This window comes from Melanerpes formicivorus, unplaced genomic scaffold (assembly GCF_026170545.1).
Source record: "Melanerpes formicivorus ecotype bairdi unplaced genomic scaffold, bMelFor1.0.p_v2 SCAF_57, whole genome shotgun sequence".
NCBI classification, from domain to species: domain Eukaryota; kingdom Metazoa; phylum Chordata; class Aves; order Piciformes; family Picidae; genus Melanerpes; species Melanerpes formicivorus.
In genome coordinates, this window is record NW_027142409.1 from 1,003,366 (window position 1) to 1,026,382 (window position 23,017).

Here is a 23,017-nt window from a genome sequence, read left to right on the forward strand (position 1 = left end):
GAGCAGAGTAATACCCTGGAAATCCATGAGGAGTTAGTTCGGGACCTGCTGAGCCACTTGGATATCCACAAGTCCATGGGACCAGATGGGATCCATCCTAGGGTGCTAAGAGAGCTGGCGGATGTGCTAGCTAGGCCACTCTCCATCATTTTCCTCCAGTCCTGGCTCACTGGTGAGGTCCCAGATGACTGGAAACTGGCCAACGTGGTCCCCATCCACAAGAAGGGTCGGATGGAGGAACCTGGAAACTACAGGCCAGTCAGCCTGACCTCAGTGCCAGGGAAAGTGATGGAGCAGATTATCCTGGCAGCAATAACTGCGCACCTGAAGGATGGCCAAGGGCTCAGGTCCAGCCAACATGGATTCAGGAAGGGCAGATCCTGCCTCTCCAACCTGATCTCTTTCTATGATCAGGTGACCCGTCTGGTGGATGTGGGGAGGCCTGTGGATGTGGTCTACCTAGACTTCAGCAAGGCCTTTGACACCGTCCCCCACAGCAAACTGCTGACTAAGCTGTCAGCCTGTGGATTGGACCACTACACTCTGTGCTGGGTTAGGAACTGGCTGGAGGGCCGGGCCCAGAGAGTGGTCGTGAACGGTGCCACATCCAGCTGGAGGCCAGTCACCAGTGGTGTCCCCCAGGGATCAGTGCTGGGCCCTGTCCTCTTCAACATATTCGTTGATGATCTGGATGAAGGGGTAGAGTCAGTCATCAGCAAGTTTGCAGATGACACAAAGTTAGGGGCAGATGTTAGTCAATTAGAGGGCAGAAAGGCTCTGCAGAGGGACCTCGACCGACTGGAAAGATGGGCAGAGTCCAATGGGATGGCTTTCAACAAGTCCAAGTGCCGAGTGCTGCACTTTGGCTATGGCAATCCCATGCAGAGCTATAGGCTGGGGTCGGAGTGGCTGGAGAGCTCCCAAACAGAGAGGGACCTGGGTGTGCTGATCGACAGCCACCTGAATATGAGCCAGCAGTGTGCTCAGGTGGCCAGGAGGGCCAATAGCATTCTGGCCTGCATTAGGAATAGTGTGGTCAGCAGGAGCAGGGAGGTCATAGTGCCCCTGTACTCTGCTCTGGTTAGGCCGCACCTTGAGTACTGTGTCCAGTTCTGGGCTCCTCAGTTTAAGAAGGACATTGAGACACTTGAGCGTGTCCAGAGAAGGGCAACAAGGCTGGTGAGAGGCCTTGAACACAAGCCCTATGAGGAGAGGCTGAGGGAGCTGGGATTGTTTAGCCTGGAGAAGAGGAGGCTCAGGGGTGACCTCATTGCCCTCTACAACTACCTGAAGGGTGGTTGTAGCCAGGAGGGAGTTGGCCTCTTCTCCCAGGCAACCAGCACCAGAACAAGGGGACACAGTCTCAAGCTGCGCCAGGGGAGGTTCAGACTCGAGGTGAGGAGGAAGTTCTTCACCGAGCGAGTCATTCGGCATTGGAATGGGTTGCCCAGGGAGGTGGTTGAGTCATCGACCCTGGAGGCGTTCAAGGGGAGATTGGACGTGGCACTTGGTGCCATGGTCTAGTCATGGGGTCTGCGGTGTCAGGTTGGACTCGATGATCCTCGAGGTCCTTTCCAACCTAAGTGATACTGTGATACTGTGAAGATAAGCCTTCTCACTGAAATAGAGCCTCCTTGTTGAGTTTCCAGCACACTAAGAACTTTATGCTTTTAATTAATTTACTGAATTTAAGAGACAGAAAACAAACAAAATAACCTGCCAAAGAATTAATTCCAGCATAAAGAAAGATACCTACAAGAACAAAGAGGTGTTTAAAAGGTGTTGTTAACAAAAACTAATGAATTAACACAAAAGTTTCATTTCTAAATCCTACTGCACAATAGCTTGACTGGATTGTCAAGAATGCTAAACAGCAACAGAATAACAGAATAGCCTGTTATTTTAGTAAAGAAAGCTAGTGTTTCTATCATTACTTATGTGGCCGGTTGACGTTGTCCCCTTAAGAAAGGGAATATGGTGGACGGAAGTTGGTAAACGGAAAGAATAATCTAAACTAATTTCATTGGTGAAGTGGGAGGAAGCACCTTCTGAACTGGGAGTGAACTGGGCATTTCCAGCACTTCTCTGTCAGTCTTACTTCCGCCTCTTCTTCGTGCTGCAGCTCTTTCTGTGCTGGGCTTTCTGCCAAGGCTCCGGCCTTGAAAAACTGATAAGGCCTGTATTAACTCCTTTCCAATTAACACAAACTGCTTCTAACTTTTTTTTCCTCTCTTTTCTTTCTCTTTCTATCCCATTCTGGGGAAAGGGGGGGGAGAGAGGGGAGAGCGGAGGTAGGGAACCCCCTCTGCCGAGGGGGGTTACTCTCATTTCTGTGTTACTCTGTTGTATATCTTTGTATATATTGTAGATATTGTAAATTTGTAAATATTCCCCTGCATACCCTACATTGCTTTGTAAATATAAAGCTCCACTGCTTTGCTAATTCAGCTTGTGAGTTTTTTTTCCTTTCCCTTCAATTTTCTTTCCCTTTACCTTACAAGGGGGAAGGGAGGAGGCTTCTTGGCCTTACCCTTCCAACCCACCACAACTTAAAAGCAGAAAAGTTGGGGGTTTTAACTTTTTCTCCCATAAAAATTCAATGACTACACAAGTACCTTTTATTTCTTTGTATACAACAGTTTAAAGTAGGTGAAAATTTACAAAGAAAACCTTAAGGGCAGGACAGTTTTATACAGTCATTCTGAGCAGTTTACAGAACTGCTAAAATGGGCCAACTGATCAGTATCTATTTAATTTAGAATACTCTAGGGAAAACTGGAAGTATTATAGCAAAGCAACACATTGACTTTTGCCAGGGGCACCTGCTGTACTTCACAAAAACCTCACCTATGTGTGGCTGCTGAGCTGCAGCCAGTGCATATTGCTGCTGCTGGGCTGCAGTTAACTGCTGAACAGTTAGAGCATTAGTCCTCTGGAAAAGCTGTTGGGAAAGAAAAAAAGGATGCATTTTAATAGTCAGGGCTATAATATATTGGGATTTGCTTATAAAAAAAACATTTTAAACCAAACTCGTATCCTCAGAAGTTAAAGAAGGAAATTTTGCACCAATATTCTTCAAGATTAAATATTTGCTCAACTATGTCATAAATGGAACAAAATTAAATGCATTATATGCTTAATAGACTGACTATCAAAGAGTATAATGCACAATTTAAAGGACCAATCTGGTGTTTTCAAGCCCAGTACTAACCTGCTGCTGAGAATTGTAGTCAAAAAGTCCTACAGTAGCTCCCGAAGAGTCCATTTGTACCTGATTGCCAGGGTAGTCAAACTGTAGAGAATCAAGACCAACTTGTTCCATGGCATCTAGATTCTGATTTTCTGGATTTGAAAATTCTTCTACCAGAGGCTTGTGGGATGTAGGATTAGGAAGTGGACCTAATCCTTCTGTGGTGCTGGGATTGGGGCCCAAGCGTTCAGCTACTTCTGTTGGGGAGGCTTGTCGACTTCCAGGGGTACGACTGTTCAGAAATAATTCAAGACAGACTCTTCAGGCCTAAAAACAGTTGTCCCTGGACAGAGCACAGCATTTTTGTTTCAAAAGGATCTCTGAATTCTTAGACATTACAAAGGGAAGTGACAGACTGATCTTAAGAATTTTAACCAGCATGCATTGATAGCTCAACATAAAGGGTGCATTTTATTTCAAAGCATAATTTTATTTTATTTTAAAATGAAAATGTCAACACTATACAGCTCTTCAAATCACTTGTGAGGAAAATCAAACTCATCTTTCAGGCTGTTTGGAATGGACTGATCAGCGGTCACCTGTAACTTCTGGGAGAGCTCTTTAATGCAACAGGAATTATTAGAACACATATTGAAGAGAAACTTAGGGGGGGGAAAGGAAATAGGTATGTGCATCTCATGCCAAAGGGGAGAGAATAAAACTTCAACTGGAAAAGACAAACATAAAATATTGCAAGTATATTTCACATTTTGAAAGTAAACAATTTCTTTTTTACCTTCAGTATAATGGACTAATAACTACCTTATCCTACACAACTCATTTAATAGACTACACTACTTCAGATGATTGGTCAAGGGAATAAATGTTAATAATACAACTGCATTGCTTTCATTTCAGTTTACCTAATAATAAATATAGCCTGTTGTTCCAGAAGATAATCTTTAGGATGAAGCCAAATGTAGGTGTTTGATTTCTGGTGATAGCAAGAAAGCTATCATAGAGCTGGAAATTGTTAATTATGCCAGACATCTGACAGTTTGTTTTGCAAATATGAAGGGCTAGTGGCAACTGAGATGTAGACAGAGCTACACTTACACATCACTATGTGCACTAGTAAATTCCCATCAGAGGGGACAAAACCCCAATCAATACAACTGACAGAGCCTAGAAAGCAACTCAGCTGGCCACTAGTATTTACTTTAGGATAAAAGCTGAATTGTTTTCTCATTTTCTCCAGATGCATTGACTACATCCCCACTAACTACAGGGGAATTTCTGCACACCTATAAAGACCCACAGGTAAACACCTGAAGTGAGATGCCACCAGATTCGCATCCTAAACAGATGCCTATATGGTTAGATCTAGGGTACCTTAACTTGGAGTGGTACGCTATCTTTTGTGTCAGGCCACATTTTTTAGATCACCAATTTTTACAGACAAAAATCTAAGTCAACCACTAGAAAGGAGTTTTGTGAGAGAATCTATGATCCCTTAGCAGCATTATTGTGCCTGCAGAACTCAATAATTATATACTGTTTCACAGGAAACATTCCAATGTCTGTTAAATTTGCTTTATTTGTTAAAACTAGGCTCAAATACCAAATGCTGTCTTGAAGGATTAACCTACATTTATTCCAACAGTACCCTGCCAGCCTAGTATGGTATACTGCTAATTCTAGGATAGAGACACAGCCTTAGTACTACTTTTTCTCCTCCTCCTTCAGGACTCCAAAGCTGAACTATATATTCCTTACTGAAGCACTGATCTTGTGATTAATGCAAAGAAATATGCTAGTACTTACACGTTTGCTGATATCCAGTCTAAAGACTGTACAGCTGGAAAGCACTCTTTTAGTGAGTTGACTCAACAATACTGTATGGTCCACTACTTTGGACAAAATACTTCAAATAAAGCAGTTTACACTAGACTTTTTTTTTTAACGTAGCAATCAACTTCCCTCAACATACAAAATGAGTTTGAAGCCACTTAATATCCCTTATTCTTCCCAAGTAACATACAGTATCAACAAAGTGAAGAACAAAAGGAAAAAAAGGCAGTTATTTCTGTACATATTTCAGGTTTTTAAAATTACAATAAAAATACAAGGAGAAGGACAGGACAAAATTTTTTTAACTAATACTTATGTTTATCTAATATAGGTTGCTCCTTACATTGGTGCTGTTCTGTTGCTATAGTTAAAGTTGTGTCAAAACTTCAATTATAAACCTCTGGAGGTTTATACCACCACTTTATATGGCCCATTTAAATTAGATAGTTTTTTTGGTTGGTTTTTTTCCTTTTTTTTGTTTTGAGGTTTACTGGGTTTGGATGCTTTTTTGCATTTGTGTTTTTTTCAGTAACTTCTCTGTTTAAATAATACAAAATGTACTTTGCAAATGACTACTTTCAAATTTGAAATAGATACTAGTAAAGAAAAGCTGGACAAAATTAATTCTGCATTTTCTACATGCAATATTGAAGGTATCTTTAAATATTGTAGGTATTGCAGCATGCATCCAAAAAGAACTTGTTGAAGCTCTCTAACATGCTTGGTATTCTTTTCTATAATATGTCTTGAAAAACAGAATCCCTCTTTGGCCTCATGTAAATATATTTCTTTTTAAGGGTATGAATTACTTACATATAGATTCAAACATGCATTTTAATATATGTGTTCAATTATGAACTAATGAAACCACAACTATCAGGTCATGTTCATCATGTTAATACAAAATTATGAGTAGCACTCTAGTTTTCTAATCCTTTTAATTCTTCTGAATGACAGTTACAAATGCCCCACAGTCATTTAAAAACAAAGATTAGTAATTTAAAAATACCCAATTTGAAATGCAGTTTAGGAAAAACAGGCTGGTCGAGCTGTCACATAGGAATGTATGTTTCAAGAGCTCAAGCTTGGTCAGATTTTCCCCTAAGAAACCAAACAAACCATAACACCATTTTAAACTGTGAAGAGGTGACATTTAACTGTGTGAACTGGGAAATACATTGTTTCTCCTTACATAATTTCTATAGAGAGTTTTGTGGGGAAATAGCTGTGTTACGCTGTGGTGTCCACTGGCAAAATCAGAAGGAAAAAATAAAAATTCTGTAGGACTTACTCTCTACAATTAGATGCAAAAGTCATAGAGTATTAAAAAGAAGCAGAGAGAAAAAGCAATTTAGTTTGAAATTCAAAGGGTTAGTTTTCACCCCTCTCTTAATTCCCCACATTTTGAAGGTACCCGTTTACTTTGAATAATTATTATATTAAGATGAATTTGTCTCATGAAAAGTGACACATTAATGACATCCTAAGAAAGACGTGGCACAGTGAGAAAGGGAGGACGTGAGGTAGGAAGAATCAGTCTGCAGCTGGGTAATGTTTAAAGCTGACACACAAACCAGAACTGTAAAAAAAATGCCCTTAAGAGACATGCTTGTCTTCTTGAGAAACAGTTAAAAGCTTACTTAAAATCTTTGCAATCGGCATCCATTCCATTTGGCAAACCTCTGCCATTTATTTTAGTAGCATCCTCATCATCTCCTTGTTTAAGATCTCTGGTTTTGTCCTCCTCAAATGGAGAAGCCTTGCCTTTCTGATCTCCTTTCTCAGGTCCATCTGTTTCAGCATCTCTAGTGCCCTGAGGAAAAAGAATCTGTTTGATTCTGAATATTGAACAGAACACAATAGGAGCACAACAAGGTGACCTAATTCTACACTACAGTGCACGTAAACAATACAAACAGTTTGCTTTCAATGAAATTGCATTTGGTGGGTAACTTGGTCATCCAGTTTCAACCACATGCAATTAGTAACTGCCAAAATGTGAAAAGGAATGCCAAGATTTATAATGGAAGAGCAAACTCAACCTTAACTATAGCCGTGCTGTTAAAGTAGTAACACTGAATTAGGTAAGTTTATTTTTCACACTTAAATACATCTAGCACAACACAAACCCAAATGGAAAGACAGAATAGGAAGAACTAGAATAAAGCCCATCACATTTTATATTGAGCTATTTGCAACCTTTTTCCTATCTTCACTTAAAGGTATTAGATACTTTAAAAACCATTTAGTCAAGATTCCCAAACCACTTTCCCCTTCTGCCCCCTCCACCCAAGGAAGACAGACAGAACCTTCACCTTGGACTTCCGAAGGGCGAACTTCAGCCTATTTAAAAAACTTGTCTGCAAAGTCCCCTGGGTACCAGCCCTCATGAACCAAGGGGTTCAGGAGGGTTGGACCTACTTCAAACAGGAGCTCATGAAGGCACAGGAATTGGCGGTTCCCACGTGCCGGAAGGCAAGCCGGCGGGGAAGGCGACCGGCCTGGATGAGCAAGCAGCTCCTGGAGGATTTAAGGGGGAAGAGGAGGCTGTATCACCTTTGGAAGGAGGGGAAGGCTTCTCGAGGTATGTTCAAGGAAGCTGTTAGATTATGTAGGAATAAAATTTGGGAGGCAAAGGCCCAGCTGGAACTGAAGCTGGCCACCTCAGTCAAAGACAATAAAAAGCATTTTTATAAATATATTAACAATAAGAAGAGGGGCAGGAAGAACCTGCACTCCCTAGTGGACCTGGAGGGGAATGCGGTGACTGAGGATGAGGAGAAAGCTGAGGTCCTGAACACCTTCTTTGCCTCAATTTTTAACAGCAAGGCAGGAGGAGTTCAGGACGAGTGGCCTCCTGAGCTGGGCGATGGGGTCGGGGAGCAGTGTAATGCCCCGGAAATCCATGAGGAGTTAGTTCGGGACCTGCTGAGCCACTTGGATACTCACAAGTCCATGGGACCAGATGGGATCCATCCTAGGGTGCTGAGAGAGTTGGCAGATGTGCTAGCTAGGCCACTCTCCATCATTTTCCTCCAGTCCTGGCTCACAGGTGAGGTCCCAGATGACTGGAAACTGGCCAATGTGGTCACCATCCACAAGAAGGGTCGGATGGAGGAACCTGGAAACTACAGGCCGGTCAGCCTGACCTCAGTGCCAAGGAAAGTGATGGAGCAGATTATCCTGGAGGCAATAACTGCGCACCTGAAGGATGGCCAAGGGCTCAGATCCAGCCAACATGGATTCAGGAAGGGCAGATCCTGCCTCTCCAACCTGATCTCTTTCTATGATCAGGTGACCCGCCTGGTGGATGTGGGGAGGCCTGTGGATGTGGTCTACCTAGACTTCAGCAAGGCCTTTGACACCGTCCCCCACAGAAAACTGCTGACTAAGCTGTCAGCCCGTGGCTTGGACCATTACACTATGTGCTGGGTTAGGAACTGGCTGGAGGGCCGGGCCCAGAGAGTGGTAGTGAACGGTGCCACATCCAGCTGGAGGCCAGTCACCAGTGGTGTCCCCCAGGGATCAGTGCTGGGCCCTGTCCTCTTCAACATATTCGTTGATGATCTGGATGAAGGGGTAGAGTCAGTCATCAGCAAGTTTGCAGATGACACAAAGTTAGGGGCAGATGTTAGTCAGTTAGAGGGTAGAAAGGCTCTGCAGAGGGACCTCGACTGACTGGACAGATGGGCAGAGTCCAATGGGATGGCTTTCAACAAGTCCAAGTGCCGAATGCTGCACTTTGGCTACGGCAATCCCATGCAGAGCTATAGGCTGGGGTCGGAGTGGCTGGAGAGCTCCCAAACAGAGAGGGACCTGGGTGTGCTGATCGACAGCCACCTGAATATGAGCCAGCAGTGTGCCCAGGTGGCCAGGAGGGCCAATAGCATCCTGGCCTGCATTAGGAATAGTGTGGCCAGCAGGAGCAGGGAGGTCATAGTGCCCCTGTACTCTGCTCTGGTTAGGCCGCACCTTGAGTACTGTGTCCAGTTCTGGGCCCCTCAGTTTAAGAAGGACATCGAAACACTTGAGCGTGTCCAGAGAAGGGCAACAAGGCTGGTGAGAGGCCTTGAACACAAGCCCTATGAGGAGAGGCTGAGGGAGCTGGGATTATTTAGCCTGGAGAAGAGGAGGCTCAGGGGTGACCTCATTGCCCTCTACAACTACCTGAAGGGTGGTTGTAGCCAGGAGGGGGTTGGTCTCTTCTCCCAGGCAACCAGCACCAGAACAAGGGGACACAGTCTCAAGCTGCGCCAGGGGAGGTTCAGACTTGAGGTGAGGAGGAAGTTCTTCACCGAGCGAGTCATTCGGCATTGGAACCGGTTGCCCAGGGAGGTGGTTGAGTCATCGACCCTGGAGGCGTTCAAGGGGAGATTGGACGTGGCACTTGTTGCCATGGTCTAGTCATGGGGTCTGTGTTGATAGGTTGGACTCGATGATCCCCGAGGTCCTTTCCAACCTAAGTGATACTGTGATACTGTGTGTGATACTGTGATAGCAGCTACACACTCCCTTCTAAAGCAAAGAATTAAAAAAGGATAATGGACAAATACAGTAAAAAACACAACCATGGAAGACAGAATGACCATAGCAGGTAACCAGGCAAGCTTAGCACACTGCATTACTTACAAAAGCTCCTTTCCTAAACCGGGAATCCAATTTATCAGCTGGAGAGGAACTTAACACATATTCTACCATGCTCACTCCAAGGCCACCACTTTCTGATCGTGGAGACAATACAGCATTTACTTCACTGTTTCCATGAAAACCCTGTCCAGGCTTTCTCTGTACCATAATAGGTTGAGACATAGAATGGTCTGTTAAAAACAAACAAATAAATGAAACTACTGTGGTTTTTAAAAATACAACTTGTAGCATTTTTGCATTTCATTATAGAGGCAATATTAAACAGGATCAATATTAAATAAAAAAATACCAAGTCCTGCTTTCAAAAGTATGGTTATTAGCACAACCACCAGTGCAAGATACATTCCCACCATTAAGGCAAAGTGTAATTTAATACACAGTTTATATTAATTTAATTTGAAATACCATTTAGTAAACATGACTGATCTGTCAATGTATATACATCAATCACTTACGAGGAGTTCCCCATGCAGTCTCTCTCCACTCATCACCAAGGAATATCCCTTTTTGTCCATCTTTTGCGGAATCATCAGGTTCCCAAAACTTTTTGGCAGGTAAAAGCTGTTCAAAATAGAAAACAGCTTTATTTAAAATATACTTATAATTGGGGAAAAAATTAGCAATAGTATTAAGATGATATGCAAGTAATTAATTTTAGAGTCTAAAGCCAGCTTTACACAAGGAAGCACACATTGCCAAGGAATAATTATAAACACTCAGAAGTTATGTTCTGTTTCTGAAAATGATGCTGCATAAATAGAATAGAATAGAACAGAACAGAATAGAATAGAATAGAATAGAATAGAATAGAATAGAATAGAATAGACCAAACCAGGTTGGAAGAGACCTTCAAGATCATCGCGTCCAACCTATCATCCAACACCACCTAATCAACTAACCCATGCAACCCAGCACCCTGTCAAGTCTCCTCTTGAACACCTCCAGCGATGGCGACTCCACCACCTCCCCGGGCAGCCCATTCCAATGGGCAATCACTTTCTCTGTGTAAAACTTCCTCCTGACCTCCATCCTGAACCTCCCTTGGCGCAGCCTGAGACTGTGTCCTCTTGTCCTGGTGCTGGCTGCCTGGGAGAAGAGACCAACCTCTGCCTGTCTACAATCCCCCTTCAGGTAGTTGCAGAGAGTGATAAGGTCACCCCTGAGCCTCCTCTTCTCCAGGCTAAGCAATCCCATCTCCCTCAGCCTCTCCTCATAGGGCTTGTGTTCCAAGCCCCTCACCAACTTCGTTGCCCTTCTCTGGACTCGTTCCAGCAAGTCAACATACTTCCTAAACTGAGGGGCCCAGAACTGGACACAGTACTCGAGGTGTGGCCTAACCAGTTCTGTGTAGAGGGGCAGAATGACCTCCCTGCTCCTGCTGGACACACTGTTCTTAATGCAGGCCAGGATGCCATTGGCCCTCCTGGCCGCCTGGGCACACTGCAGGCTCATGTTCATCCTACCATCAACCAGCACCCCCAGGTCCCTCTCTGCCTGGCCGCTCTCCAGCCACTCTGACCCCAGCCTGTAGCTCTGCATGGGGTTGTTGTGGCCGATGTGCATAACCCGGCACTTGGATGTGTTAAATCTCATGCTGTTGGACTCTGACCATCTGTCCAGCCTGTCGAGGTCCCTCTGCAGAGCCCCTCTACCCTCCAGCAGATCAACTCCTGCCCCCAGCTTGGTGTCGTCCGCAAATTAACTGATGATTGACTCAATGCCCTCATCCAGATCATCAATAAAGATGTTAAAGAGGATGGGGCCCAGCACTTATCCTTGGGGGGGCCACTAGTGACTGGCCGCCAGCTGGATGTGGCACCATTCACCACCACTCTCTGGGCCCGGCCCTCCAGCCAGTTCCTAACCCATCGCAGTGTGCTCCCATCCAAGCCATGGGCTGACAGCTTGGCCAGGAGTTTGCTATGGGGGACTGTTGCAGTTTGATCTGGGTGCCCCTCTGCAATGTTTACTTCCTGTGTCCAGAATTCCAGCCCAGAGGGGTGGACACAGGAAATTATGTAGTATTTCCTACCACAATTCTTTGCTCTAATATAAGATCCAGTGCAGTGTAGCACCTCCTCTTTTCTTCCTCCTCCGTCAGCCGGTAACTGGGGGAGATGTCTCCTGGCTTTAAGCTAGGCCCAAGGCCATGGGGGGATGGGCAGTCTCAGATCTGGCCAGCTGAGACTAGCCTAGCAGTGTGAGGGGGAAGAAGGTGCCCTGGGGGTCTTGGATGTACCCTCAGGTGGGGATGGGATCTCTCTGGGTCTGTTTTGGGAATTTCTTGTCACTGTGCTTTTGGCTTTCTGTAAATGTTCACTGCTTTCGATTTAAACTTTCCATCACTTTTGCAATCCGTTTGTCTGAGTGTTTATTGTTGCCAGTGGTGGGGAAGGGGGCTGCCTCAACCCAGCACAGGGACAGTGTCAAAGGCCTTGCTGGAGTCCAGGTAGACTACATCCACAGGCCTCCCCACATCCACCAGGCGGGTCACCTGATCATAGAAGGAGATCAGGTTGGTCAGGCAGCACCTGCCCTTCCTAAATCCATGCTGGCTAGGCCTGATCCCTTGGCCATCGTCTAAGTGCTGTGTGTTTGCACTCAGGATGACCTGTTCCATAATCTTGCCTGGCACTGAGGTCAGGCTGACAGGCCTATAATTCCCTGGCTCCTCCAACCGGCCCTTCTTGTGCATGAGCACAATGTTGGCCAGCTTCCAGTCCTCTGGGACCTCTGCAGTGAGCCAGGACTGCTGAAAAATGATGGAGAGCGGCTTGGCCAGCTCCTATGCCAGCTCTCTCAGCACCCTAGGATGGATCCCATCTGGTCCCATGGACTTGCGGACATCCAAGCGGCTGAGCAGATCACCAACTACCCCATTCTGGAACAGAGGAATACTATGCTGCTCCCTGGCTCCTTCTGCCAGCTCTGCAGGCCAGCTGTCTGGAAGACATTCTGTCCTGCTAGTAAAAATTGAGGCAAAGAAGGTGTTAAGTATCTCTACCTTTTCCTCATCCTTTGTTACAACGTTCCCCTCCATGTCCACCAAGGAGTGGAGGTTGTCCTTGCCCTTCCTTGCCCAGACAAGACTGACATTCTGAATTTATAAGAGATACAGAAAGTAGAACCAGCTGTAAAAGCAGCTAATCAAATTAATAGCTGTGTCAAAACAAGTCAGTCCTCTTATAAACTTTAACACTGCCTTCTTCCCACGTTTGCTCAAAAGCTTAGCCTTTAACTATCAAAGACAGGATGGGTGGGGCCTTGAGCAATCTGGTCTAGTAGGATGTGTCCTTGCCCCCAACAGGGGTTTGGAACAAGATGATTTTTAAGGTCCTTTCCAATCTGAACCATTCTGTGATCACGATAATCAACAGCAGCAACAGCACACTGTAAAGTTCTATTCACTTGGAACTGGATCATGCTCCAAACTTTAGAAAGGGACTAACACACATGGTGGCAAATACATGTTAGTTACATATCCATGACATTGACATCTGAGTTCCACACATCAATGAGTTCATTTTTTTCACTGCTACTTCTAAAGCAGTACATTTAGTATAATTACTTTCACTGACTTCAAAGACAGAAGACTTAGCACAACATGACAGAAATACTGCACAAACAAGAATACCCCTTCAGCATTCTTACTATCTTTATTTTACTACTTTTAATTAATTCCTAACTCTCCCCATTGGTAGCAGTACAACTGCTGGGCCAAACTCCACCAAACTCTGCATATCACATTCTCTCTTGAACATATAATTAAAACCCTGTATTGCCAGACTATATATTGCATACTTTACAATGTCCATCAACTGAAAACCACAAAGAAAAAAACATGCAACAAATGCCATTGAAAAGATCCAATAGTAGGATCACAGTCCATCTCATATTGCAACATGTAACATTCAAGTTAAAATTCTGGGAATTAGGGAAAAAAGTCATCTGATAAAGCTTTGCTTCAAATAAACAAATACGTTTTGGGGGTTTGATTCTCCTCTTTCATAAGTGGCTTAAAAAATTCCTTCTGAACTTCACAGCTGCTTAGTATGAGCCCTGATGAAACCAACGAGGGAGTTTTGGGGAGGTGGTGGAGTCGCCATCGCTGGAGATGTTCAGGAGGAGACCTGACAGGGTGCTTGGTTGCATGGTTTAGTTGGTTGGGTGGTGGTGGATGATAGGTTGGACATGATGATTTTGAAGGTCTCTTCCAACCTAGTTTATTCTATTCTATTCTTAGATATTTCTTAATGTAACACTGAGACAACTTGTGAAAATAGCTTAAAGAGGATAAGATTGCCATTCACAGACCACTGAAGTAGAGGTGACAACAGCTCCTCAGAAGTAACTTAAGAATTGTTGATACTATAGGAGAGTATTGTGCTGGCAGGAGTGTTTAGACTGTTGTGACCTGCTCCTCCAGAGAAGCCCATTTTCTCAATGCATAGGAGAATCATTACCAGATGTCACCCAAACATAGTTTGGGTGCACCAAGATACTACTTTTACCCTGAATTTAAGGGATAAAGTCAGCCATCAGAGGATGGAGAATTAATGGAATCTTACAACCGTGATTCACCTAAAACAGTATAGATGTACTCTACATGGACGTCAGCAAGGCCTTTGACACTGTCCCCCACAGCAAACTCCTGACCAAGCTGTCAGCCTCTGGCTTGGACAGGTGCACTCTGCACTGGGTTAGGAACTGGCTGGAAGGCCAAGCCCAGAGAGTGGTGGTGAATGGTGCCACATCCAGCTGGAGGCCAGTCACTAGTGGTGTCCCCCAGGGATCAGTGTTGGACCCAATCCTATTCAATATCTTTACTGATAATATGGATGAGGGGATTGAATCCACCATTAGTAAGGTTGCAGATGACACCAAGTTAAGGGCAGGAGTCGATCTCTTAGAGGGTAGAAGGACTCTGCAGAGGGACCTCGACAGGCTGGACAGATGTGTGGAGTCCAACATGATGGCATTTAACAAGTCCAAGTGCCAGGTGCTGCGCTTTGGTCACAACAACCCCATGCAGAGCTACAGGCTGGGGTCAGAGTGGCTGGAGAGTGACCAGGCAGAAAGGGAGCTGGGAGTACTGGTTGACAGCTGGCTGAACATGAGCCAGCAGTGTGCCCAGGTGGTCAGAAGGGCAAATGCCATCCTGGCCTGCGTTAGGAATAGTGTGGCCAGCAGAAGCAGGGAAGTCATTGTGCCCCTGTACTCAGTACTGGTTCGGCCACACCTTGAGTACTGTGTCCAGTTCTGGGCCCCTCAGTTGAAGAAGGATATTGAGATATTTCATGTCCAAAGAAGGGCAACAAGGCTGGGGAGAGGTCTTGAGCACAAGCCCTATAAGGAGAGACTAAAGGGTTGTTTAATCTGGAGAAGCAAAGGCTCAGGGCAGACCTTATTGCTCTCTACAGCTACCTGAAGGGAGGTTGTAGTCAGGTGGGGGTTGGTCTCTTCTCCCAGGCAACCACCAACAGAAGAGGACACAGTCTCAAGCTGCACCAGGGGAGGTTTAGTCTGGATGTTAGGAAGAAGTTCTTCACAGAAAGAGTGATTGGCCATTTGAATGTGCTGCCCAGGGAGGTGGTGGAGTCACCATCCCTCGAGGTGTTCAAAAAAGGATTGGACATGGCACTTGAAGCCATGGTTTAGTTAGTCATGAGGTGTTAGGTTATACGTCGGACTTGATGATCTCTGAGATCTTTTCCAACCTGGTTGATTCTATGATTTCAGATCAGCCTCCTTCCAACTTTATATTATAACAAGTTTGCAATACTAACTACTTTTCCTTTTGTAGGATAGTGTAGAACAGAAAGCAATCATTTTGTGGTATCTGTGAAACCCTGGTTTTGCAAAGAGACTTACATTTTATTACAGCTTTAAACATGTCCAGCTTAAATGAGAGCTATGAGAAACAGAAAAGTGAAGGTGTCACAACCTAACACAGCTGTATCAGAATAAGAGCAAGTAATACCTTGGCTGTCATAAAATGAGCATCACTTTAAAGGGTGCTTATCCTAAAATTTAGTAAATTCCGCTACTGCACAGGTTTTCAGACAACACAGTGCTAAGAATGATATGCAAATTTAGAGCATAAGACACTGTAATACTGATTGATTTCAAAACTCATTCTCAGGATTTCATCACAAGATAAAAAAACAACTGCCCACCTGTGGCAATGCCAGCAACGAGCAGTGTGAGCAATCTGGCAGTGTAGGCCTAGAGCCTGACATGGTGGTAGGCCATGCTCAGCATAAGTGCAGAGCCATCTAGCAGTGTAGAAAAACAGTGCTGTGCCTGCAGCATGTAAATAAAACAAGGCACTGGTATCTATAAACACAGAAAGTTATCTTGGGACAACAGGACATGCACCTGCATCAACAAATCTTGCATGTCATTAGTAGTTGGACCAATAATCTGTAACAGTGCGATGTGTGGTCACTCATAGGGAGCCAATGAAGCCATGCCAACAAGGCACTCCGAGTTTATATAAGTTGTAGATGTTCCCTTGCTACGCACTTCTGCCTTTCCTTTCCCTCATTCTTCTATGCTTTACTTTACTGTGCTATACTCGCACCATAGGCCTGCAATACTGGAACAATAAAGGGACAATACTCGATCATATTGGTCAGTTGTATTGACTCCAATCTCCATCGTCTATACCCACAAGTGGAGAGAATAGCAATAATCCTCACTGCAAAAGTGTAGGTTGTTTGGGCGTGATTTTACAATTCTTGTTTGTGAGGTTTTCTGATGTTGTTCAGAGGAGGGCTGTAGGTTTGCTTTGTTTGGTGTTTTCTTTGCTTAGATGTTTGATTGTTGTTGTTTAACTTCATACTCTCAAATTCCAAAGATATATTCACTTACTCATGGTCTTCATGTACTCTGGTACACAGAATTGGGGTTGGAATATATGACCTTTAAATGTCCCTTCCAACCTGAAGCGCTGTATGATTCTAATAACAGAGAATATTTTTACCACAGAACATAAAGCATCATCTACACCTCAGCAGGTTAAATTCAAACTATATCCTATTAAAGATCTGTGACCGATTGACGTTGTCCCCTTAAGAAAGGGAATATGGTGGACGGAAGTTGATAAACGAAAAGAAGGATCTAAACTAATTTCACTGGTAGAGTGGGAGGAAGCACCTTCTGAACTGGGAGTGCAGAAGGGTATCCTGGGCATTCCAGCACTTTATCTTCAGTCCTTCTTCCGCTCCTCCGCAGGGCAGCAGCTCTCTGTGCTGGGCTTTCGGCCAAGGCTTTGGCCTTGAAAACTGATAAGGCCTGTATTAACTGCTTTCCAATTAACACATAACTGCTTCTAATTTTTTTTTCTCTTTTCTCTCTCTTTCTAACCCGCTCTGGGCAAAGGGGGGAGAGAGGGGAGAGCGGAGGTGGGGAACCCCCTCAGCAGAGGGGGGAACTCTCATTTCTGTGCTACTTTATTGTATATCTTTGTATATATTGTAAATATTGTAAATTTGTATATATTCCCCTGCATATCCTATATTGGTTTGTAAATATACAGCTCCACTGCTTTGCTAATTCAGCTGTGAGTTTGTTTTTTTTCCCTTTCCCTTCAATTTTCTTTCCCTTTACTTTACAGGGGGGAGGGAGGAGGCTTTGGGGCCTTACCCTTCCAACCCTCGACATTTTTTTTTTCTTGGCGCCCAACGTGGGGCAGATAATTAGTTTAATTTATTACTTGATTGATTTAGTGTTTTCTAGCTGAATTAGCAAACATGAAGGTGTTGTGTTTGTGGAGCGATTATTCTTTTCAATTATTGGGGCTCTGGTTTACAGATATTGTTTGGGTTTGATTTTGGATTACCTGGGTAAATATTTGGTGCGGACAATTTATGTGTGGGTTATGTAAAGAGTTAGATTATGGTATGGAAAATGCGTGGATTTCTTATGGCCAGCGAGATACAGAAATGTTACCTCCACCCCTCTCCGAATTGAGATAAAGGGTTTTAAGATTCCACGGGAGGAGAGAGTAACTTTAGGTGATGCCTGGGATCCAAAGGTGATTTATTTCATGTGTATAATTCTGCTGCTGGTGATAACTAATGTGTATTCTCTGTATTCCTGGCGGCGAGAGAAGAAGGTGTCCAGGGCATGCTTTGTTATTAAAACTAGATCAAAAAGAAAACGCCGTGGCTCTGGATCAGTCCCAGAGTCATCTAGTGATGAGGAATGTGCAGAATCTTTGTCAGTTAAAAAGAGGGCTAAAAAGTTAATTGGTAAAGCAGCTCTAAATGACTTTGCTGCTGATTCTGGCAAGCTGCCAAGGGCGATGGCTGGTATCAACATGGCTCCTACTCCTTCTTCTCCGTCGGCCATTAATGGAGCAACGTCATTTCCGCCCACTCCCTCGGTGGGACCGGAGGTCACTGCCCCAGCAGCTGATTTATCTCAGGACCTGTCAGCTTCCATTAAGGTGGCTGTAAATTCAAACACAGCTCCAGTTAAGGTGGCTGTTTTAAAGACTAGAAGTACAAAGACCAAAGATGATGGATGTGATGAATATACTGGTGATTTGTGTTAAAATTGTAAGACTTAGAGTGCACTGGGATTAAGGGTCAGGATCTTGTGAGGCCTCTTTAGAGGGTAAAGGGAAAGAAACCTATCTTGCAGACTTGCAAGGACACTGTCTGGTTAATTGGAGACATCACGGCTGAGAAGGAGCTGTCTTAAAGATAAACATTCAGAACTGGGAATTTGTTTTCTTCAGATAAGAAGCCTGCACAATTGAGCATGCGTGCAAGTGGATACTTTGACCCTTACCACACTGAATGTAGGGAGAAGGGATTTGACCATCTATTCTAAGACTAATTATCATATGCCTGCCTTCTATTTAGCATAAGTTTGATTATGTAGATGATGTAACTATATAAGATGAAGAAAACTATTGCGAGGTTGCTTTTTGGGTGAAGTTTTGTACCCTCACATGCCCAACCGGTTGCTTTGCTTGCTTTTATTGCCTTTTTACGATCTTTTAGTGCCAATAAATCTGTTACCAAAAACTTTTACCTGGAGTCATCTATAACAAATGGTGCATTGGCCGGGAATCGTCTGAACCTTCACATCTTTTGAACTGCAAATGAAGGGGCGCCCCACAGCATTTTCTGTGGCTTCATTGTAGTCAAAAGACAGAATGGTCAGCATGATCAGAACTCAATAAAGGCAAGCAAAGAAATTTTAAATTTTTTTTCTTTTAATTTTTTTTCTTTTATTTTATTTTCCTTTTTTTTTTCTTTTTTTTGGTGTTGTTTTGTTGTTTGACGTCCAATTGGAGGACGTGGACCCCGTAAAACTTCGTATACGAGATCCAAGCGACGACGACCATGGTGGTGAGAATACCGCTTGGGGGGGGAAGGATTCGGCTACATTTGTATTCGGCTACCATAGTTTGAGTGTTTGAGTCCGCTGTTTCAGGTTCTGCAAGGGGGGAGGTACGGTGGATCTGGCGCGGTGGCTCTGGCTGGTAAAGAAGAGGGGTATTCGTGAGTAGGAATTATTTTGATTATTCCGCTTGCATGATTATTTGTGGTATTGTTCCACTTGAATGAGTATTTGTGGTTTATTCCACTTGCCTAAGTATTTGTGGTAGCCAGGAATTGTATTCGTGAGTAGGAATAGTTTAGGCTGTTCCACTCGCATGAGTTTTTGTAGTAGCCAGGAATTGTATTCGTGAGTAGGAATTGTTTAGACTGTTCCACTCGCATGAGTATTTGGAATTCTTTGGATTTTTTTTAGTTTTTTATTTTAGTTTTATTTTATTTGTTTATTATTTGTAATATTTGTGGTAGTCAGGAGAAAATGGGACAAAAGAAGAGTAAGTCATCAAAGCAGGGTGGAGAGAAGGCTTTACCTTCTATTCCTCCAGAGAGTCCGTTAGGAATGCTCATTCAATACTGGGAGGATGATGGACAGAGAAAAGGGAAATCAAAAGAAAGAATGATTCACTACTGTATGGAGGTATGGCCAAAAGAATCATTAAGACCACATGTGTTTTGGCCTATTTTTGGATCTTTTGAGGATTGGATTTGCCAAGCTTTGAACCATCATGTGAATTCTAAAAAGTGTTTTAGTAAGGAAGAAGCTGAATATGTTGCTATTTGGATTAGGGTCTCACGTCCCTCTCCTGTTCCAATATTAAGAGCTGAGGATAAGGACAAAGACAAGGAAAAGGAGAAATGGGAACCCCTGGATAACCTACCACCACCTTTTTACCAGAACAGGGGTCAAGGTCCCCTAAATCAAATAGCCCTGCAACCAACTTCTCCTTCACCCACCCAAACAAGAAGCAGAGTGAGGAATAACAGGAATGAACAAGAAGGAGACAGTGTAGGATTACATCCACTCAGGGAAGTGCCTATGGGGGGGCAGCAAGGAGGAATAGGGTTTGTGACTGTACCTCTCAGTACATCAGATGTCCGCAGTTTTAAGAAAGAGATGGGTACCTTGCTGGATGATCCCTTAGGTGTAGCTGAGAGACTGGACCAATTTTTGGGTCCCAATACATATACTTGGAAAGAGATGCAGTCTATTTTGAGTATTCTATTCACTGCAGAGGAAAGAAACATGATTAGACAGGCTGGTATGAGAATATGGGAAAGGCAGAATCAGGGGGGGCCACCAGGAGATCAAAAGTGGCCTAATCAAGACCCTGGGTGGGACCATCAGCAGCCCCAAGGGAGACAGAATATGAGTGACCTGAGAACTATAATAATACAAGGAATTAGGGAAGCTGTTCCTAGAGGACAGAATTTTGATAAAGCTTTTAGTGATCAACAGAGGAAAGATGAATCTCCTGCAGAGTGGATGGGAAAATTAAAGAAAGATTTGCACATGTACTCTGGAATAGACCCCAATCCTGCAGTTGGAGTGATACTTCTCAGGACACAGTTTGTGGTGAAATCATGGGGAGATATTAGAAAGAAACTGGAAAAGATCGAGGATTGGCAAGACAGGGGATTAGAGGAGTTACTACGGGAAGCTCAGAAAGTATATGTAAGGAAGGATGAAGAGAAACAAAAAGCAGAGGCTAAACTGCTTGTAACTGCTGTAAGGGAAAGTCAGAAATCAGGCAGCTGCTCGGACCTTTGGGGTACTATCGATCATGGATAAAGGTGTCAGGGGCTGTATCTTCTGGGGACAAGAATATCTAATGAGTCCCCAGAAGGAGGAGGTAATTTTTTTGGTAGATATGGGAGCAGAAAATTGATTATACAAAAGACTCCTAAGACTCCTAAGAGGGTTGAGAAGGAAAAACCCCAGCAACAGTAATTGAAGCTAAAGGGGAACCTTTTAAGGTGCCCCTGCTTGAAAATATAGAAATAGAATCTGGAAAAGGATTTGTTTAAATGATTTGTAAGTTGTTTCAGAGACTGAATACACTCTCTTGGGAGAGATCTCTTTTTGTTTTGTCAACAACAGATTACAGCTGTCCGGACTGCAGAAAAAGGGTGGACGCATGTGTCGCAAGTAAAAGGACAGTAACCTCTGAGCCTGGAGAGATTAGAGTGACTCTACAGACAAAGCAAAACTGACATCAGCATGAATTCCACGCCACTTATACAGATGATTGGAAGCATCTCCGAGACTGCAGTTAGTGCTGACAGATAAGTACTCGATGCAATACTGTAACATCTCAGTCTGAAAGCTCCGGAACTTACAAGACAGACCCACCTCCTGAAATATATGCAATAGCGTGTGATATTGAATCTGCGTTGCAAGAGAACATTGAGGAATATCCCCATTTCATTCTATGTATAAAACATCATAGAACTCATGGGGGATGGGTAACTTGTAAATGTTTTAAATGTTGTAAGAAATGGTCTTGTATCTCTTATAATTGAGGAGTATTTTGTCCTGAATGCTGTAACTGTAAAACTGTAAAAGTAGGCCCAAAAATAGGCAGTTTGGATTGATAAATATAGAGATCTTATTTTGTGGAAATGAAAAAGGATTTAAATCCTCATGGAAAATTCTTGAAAGGGATTGACATAAGTGGGAAATGAAGGCTAGAGAAATTTTTAGTTAGGGATACCAAGAACAATTAGAATAGAATAGAATGGAATGGAGTAGGCCAGGTTGGAGGAGACCTTTGGGATCGTCGTGTCCGGCCTATCGACCAATCCAGCCCACCTGATCAACTGGGCCATAGCACCAAGCACCCTATCGGGTCTCCTCCTGGGCACCTCCAGTGGTGGTGACTCCACCACCTCCCTGGGCGGCCCATTCCAGTGGGCAATCACTCTCTCTGTATAGAACTTCTTCCTGGCATCCAGCCTGAACCTCCCCTGGTGCAGCCTGGGACTGTGTCCTCTTGTTCTGGTGCTGGCTGCCTGGGAGAAGAGACCAACCTCTGCCTGTCTACAACCTTCCTTTAGGTAGTTGTAGAGAGCAAGGAGGTCTTCCCTGAGTCTCCCCTTCTCCAGCTAAGCAACCCCAGCTCCCTCAGCCTCTCCTCACAAGGCTTGTGTTCCAAACCCCTCACCAACTTCGTTGCCCTTCTCTGGACACGCTCCAGCAAGTCAACATCCTTCCTAAACTGAGGGGCCCAGAACTGGACACAGGACTCGAGGTGTGGTCCAACCAGTGCAGCGTACAGGGGCAGAATGACCTTCCTGCTCCTGCTGGCTACACTATTCCTGATGCAGGCCAGGATGCCATTGGCCCTCTTGGCTGCCTGGGCACACTGCAGGCTCATGTTCATCCTACCATCAACCAGCACCCCCAGGTCCCTCTCTGCCTGGCCACTCTTCATCCACTCTGAACCCAGCCTGTAGCACTGCATGGGGTTACTGTGACCAATGTGCAGAACCCAGCACTTGGGTGTGTTAAATCTCATGCCGTTGGATTCTGCCCATCTGTCCAGGTCCCTCTGCAAAGCCTCTCTACCCTCCAGCAGATCAACTTCTGCCCCAGCTTGGTGTCATTTGCAAATTTACTGATGATGGACTCAATGCCCTCATCCAGATCATCAATAAAGATGTTAAAGAGCATGGGGCCCAGCACTGATCCTTGGGGCACACCACTAGTGACTGGCCACCATCTGGATGTGGCACCATTCACCACCACTCTCTGGGCTCTGCCTCCAGCCAGTTCCTAACCCAGCTCAGAGTGCTGCTGTCCAAGCCAGGGGCTGACAGCTTGGCCAGGAGTTTGCTGTGGGGGACAGTGTCAAAAGCCTTGCTGAGGTCCAGGTAGACTACATCCACAGGCTTCCCCACATCCACCAGGCAGTCACCTGATCATAGAAGGAGATCAGGTTTTTGAAATTGAAAGGGTTAGTAGAAGGAAAAAAGT

The 23,017-nt window shown here is 44.3% G+C and overlaps 1 protein-coding gene across 8 annotated transcripts in view; it reads right to left on the minus strand.

The window, feature by feature from the left end:
- PUM2 (pumilio RNA binding family member 2) overlaps nt 1-23,017 on the minus strand; it is a 124,750-nt gene that overhangs the window by 36,313 nt on the left and 65,420 nt on the right. For all 8 annotated transcript variants that reach the window (XM_068161323.1, XM_068161322.1, XM_068161320.1 and 5 more), the window contains 5 exons: nt 10,144-10,249; nt 9,671-9,858; nt 6,682-6,854; nt 3,212-3,482; nt 2,848-2,941 (listed from right to left, as the gene is read on the minus strand). In XM_068161323.1, the coding sequence (XP_068017424.1) occupies nt 2,848-2,941; nt 3,212-3,482; nt 6,682-6,854; nt 9,671-9,858; nt 10,144-10,249 (832 nt within the window). The remainder of the gene's footprint in view (nt 1-2,847; nt 2,942-3,211; nt 3,483-6,681; nt 6,855-9,670; nt 9,859-10,143; nt 10,250-23,017) is intronic.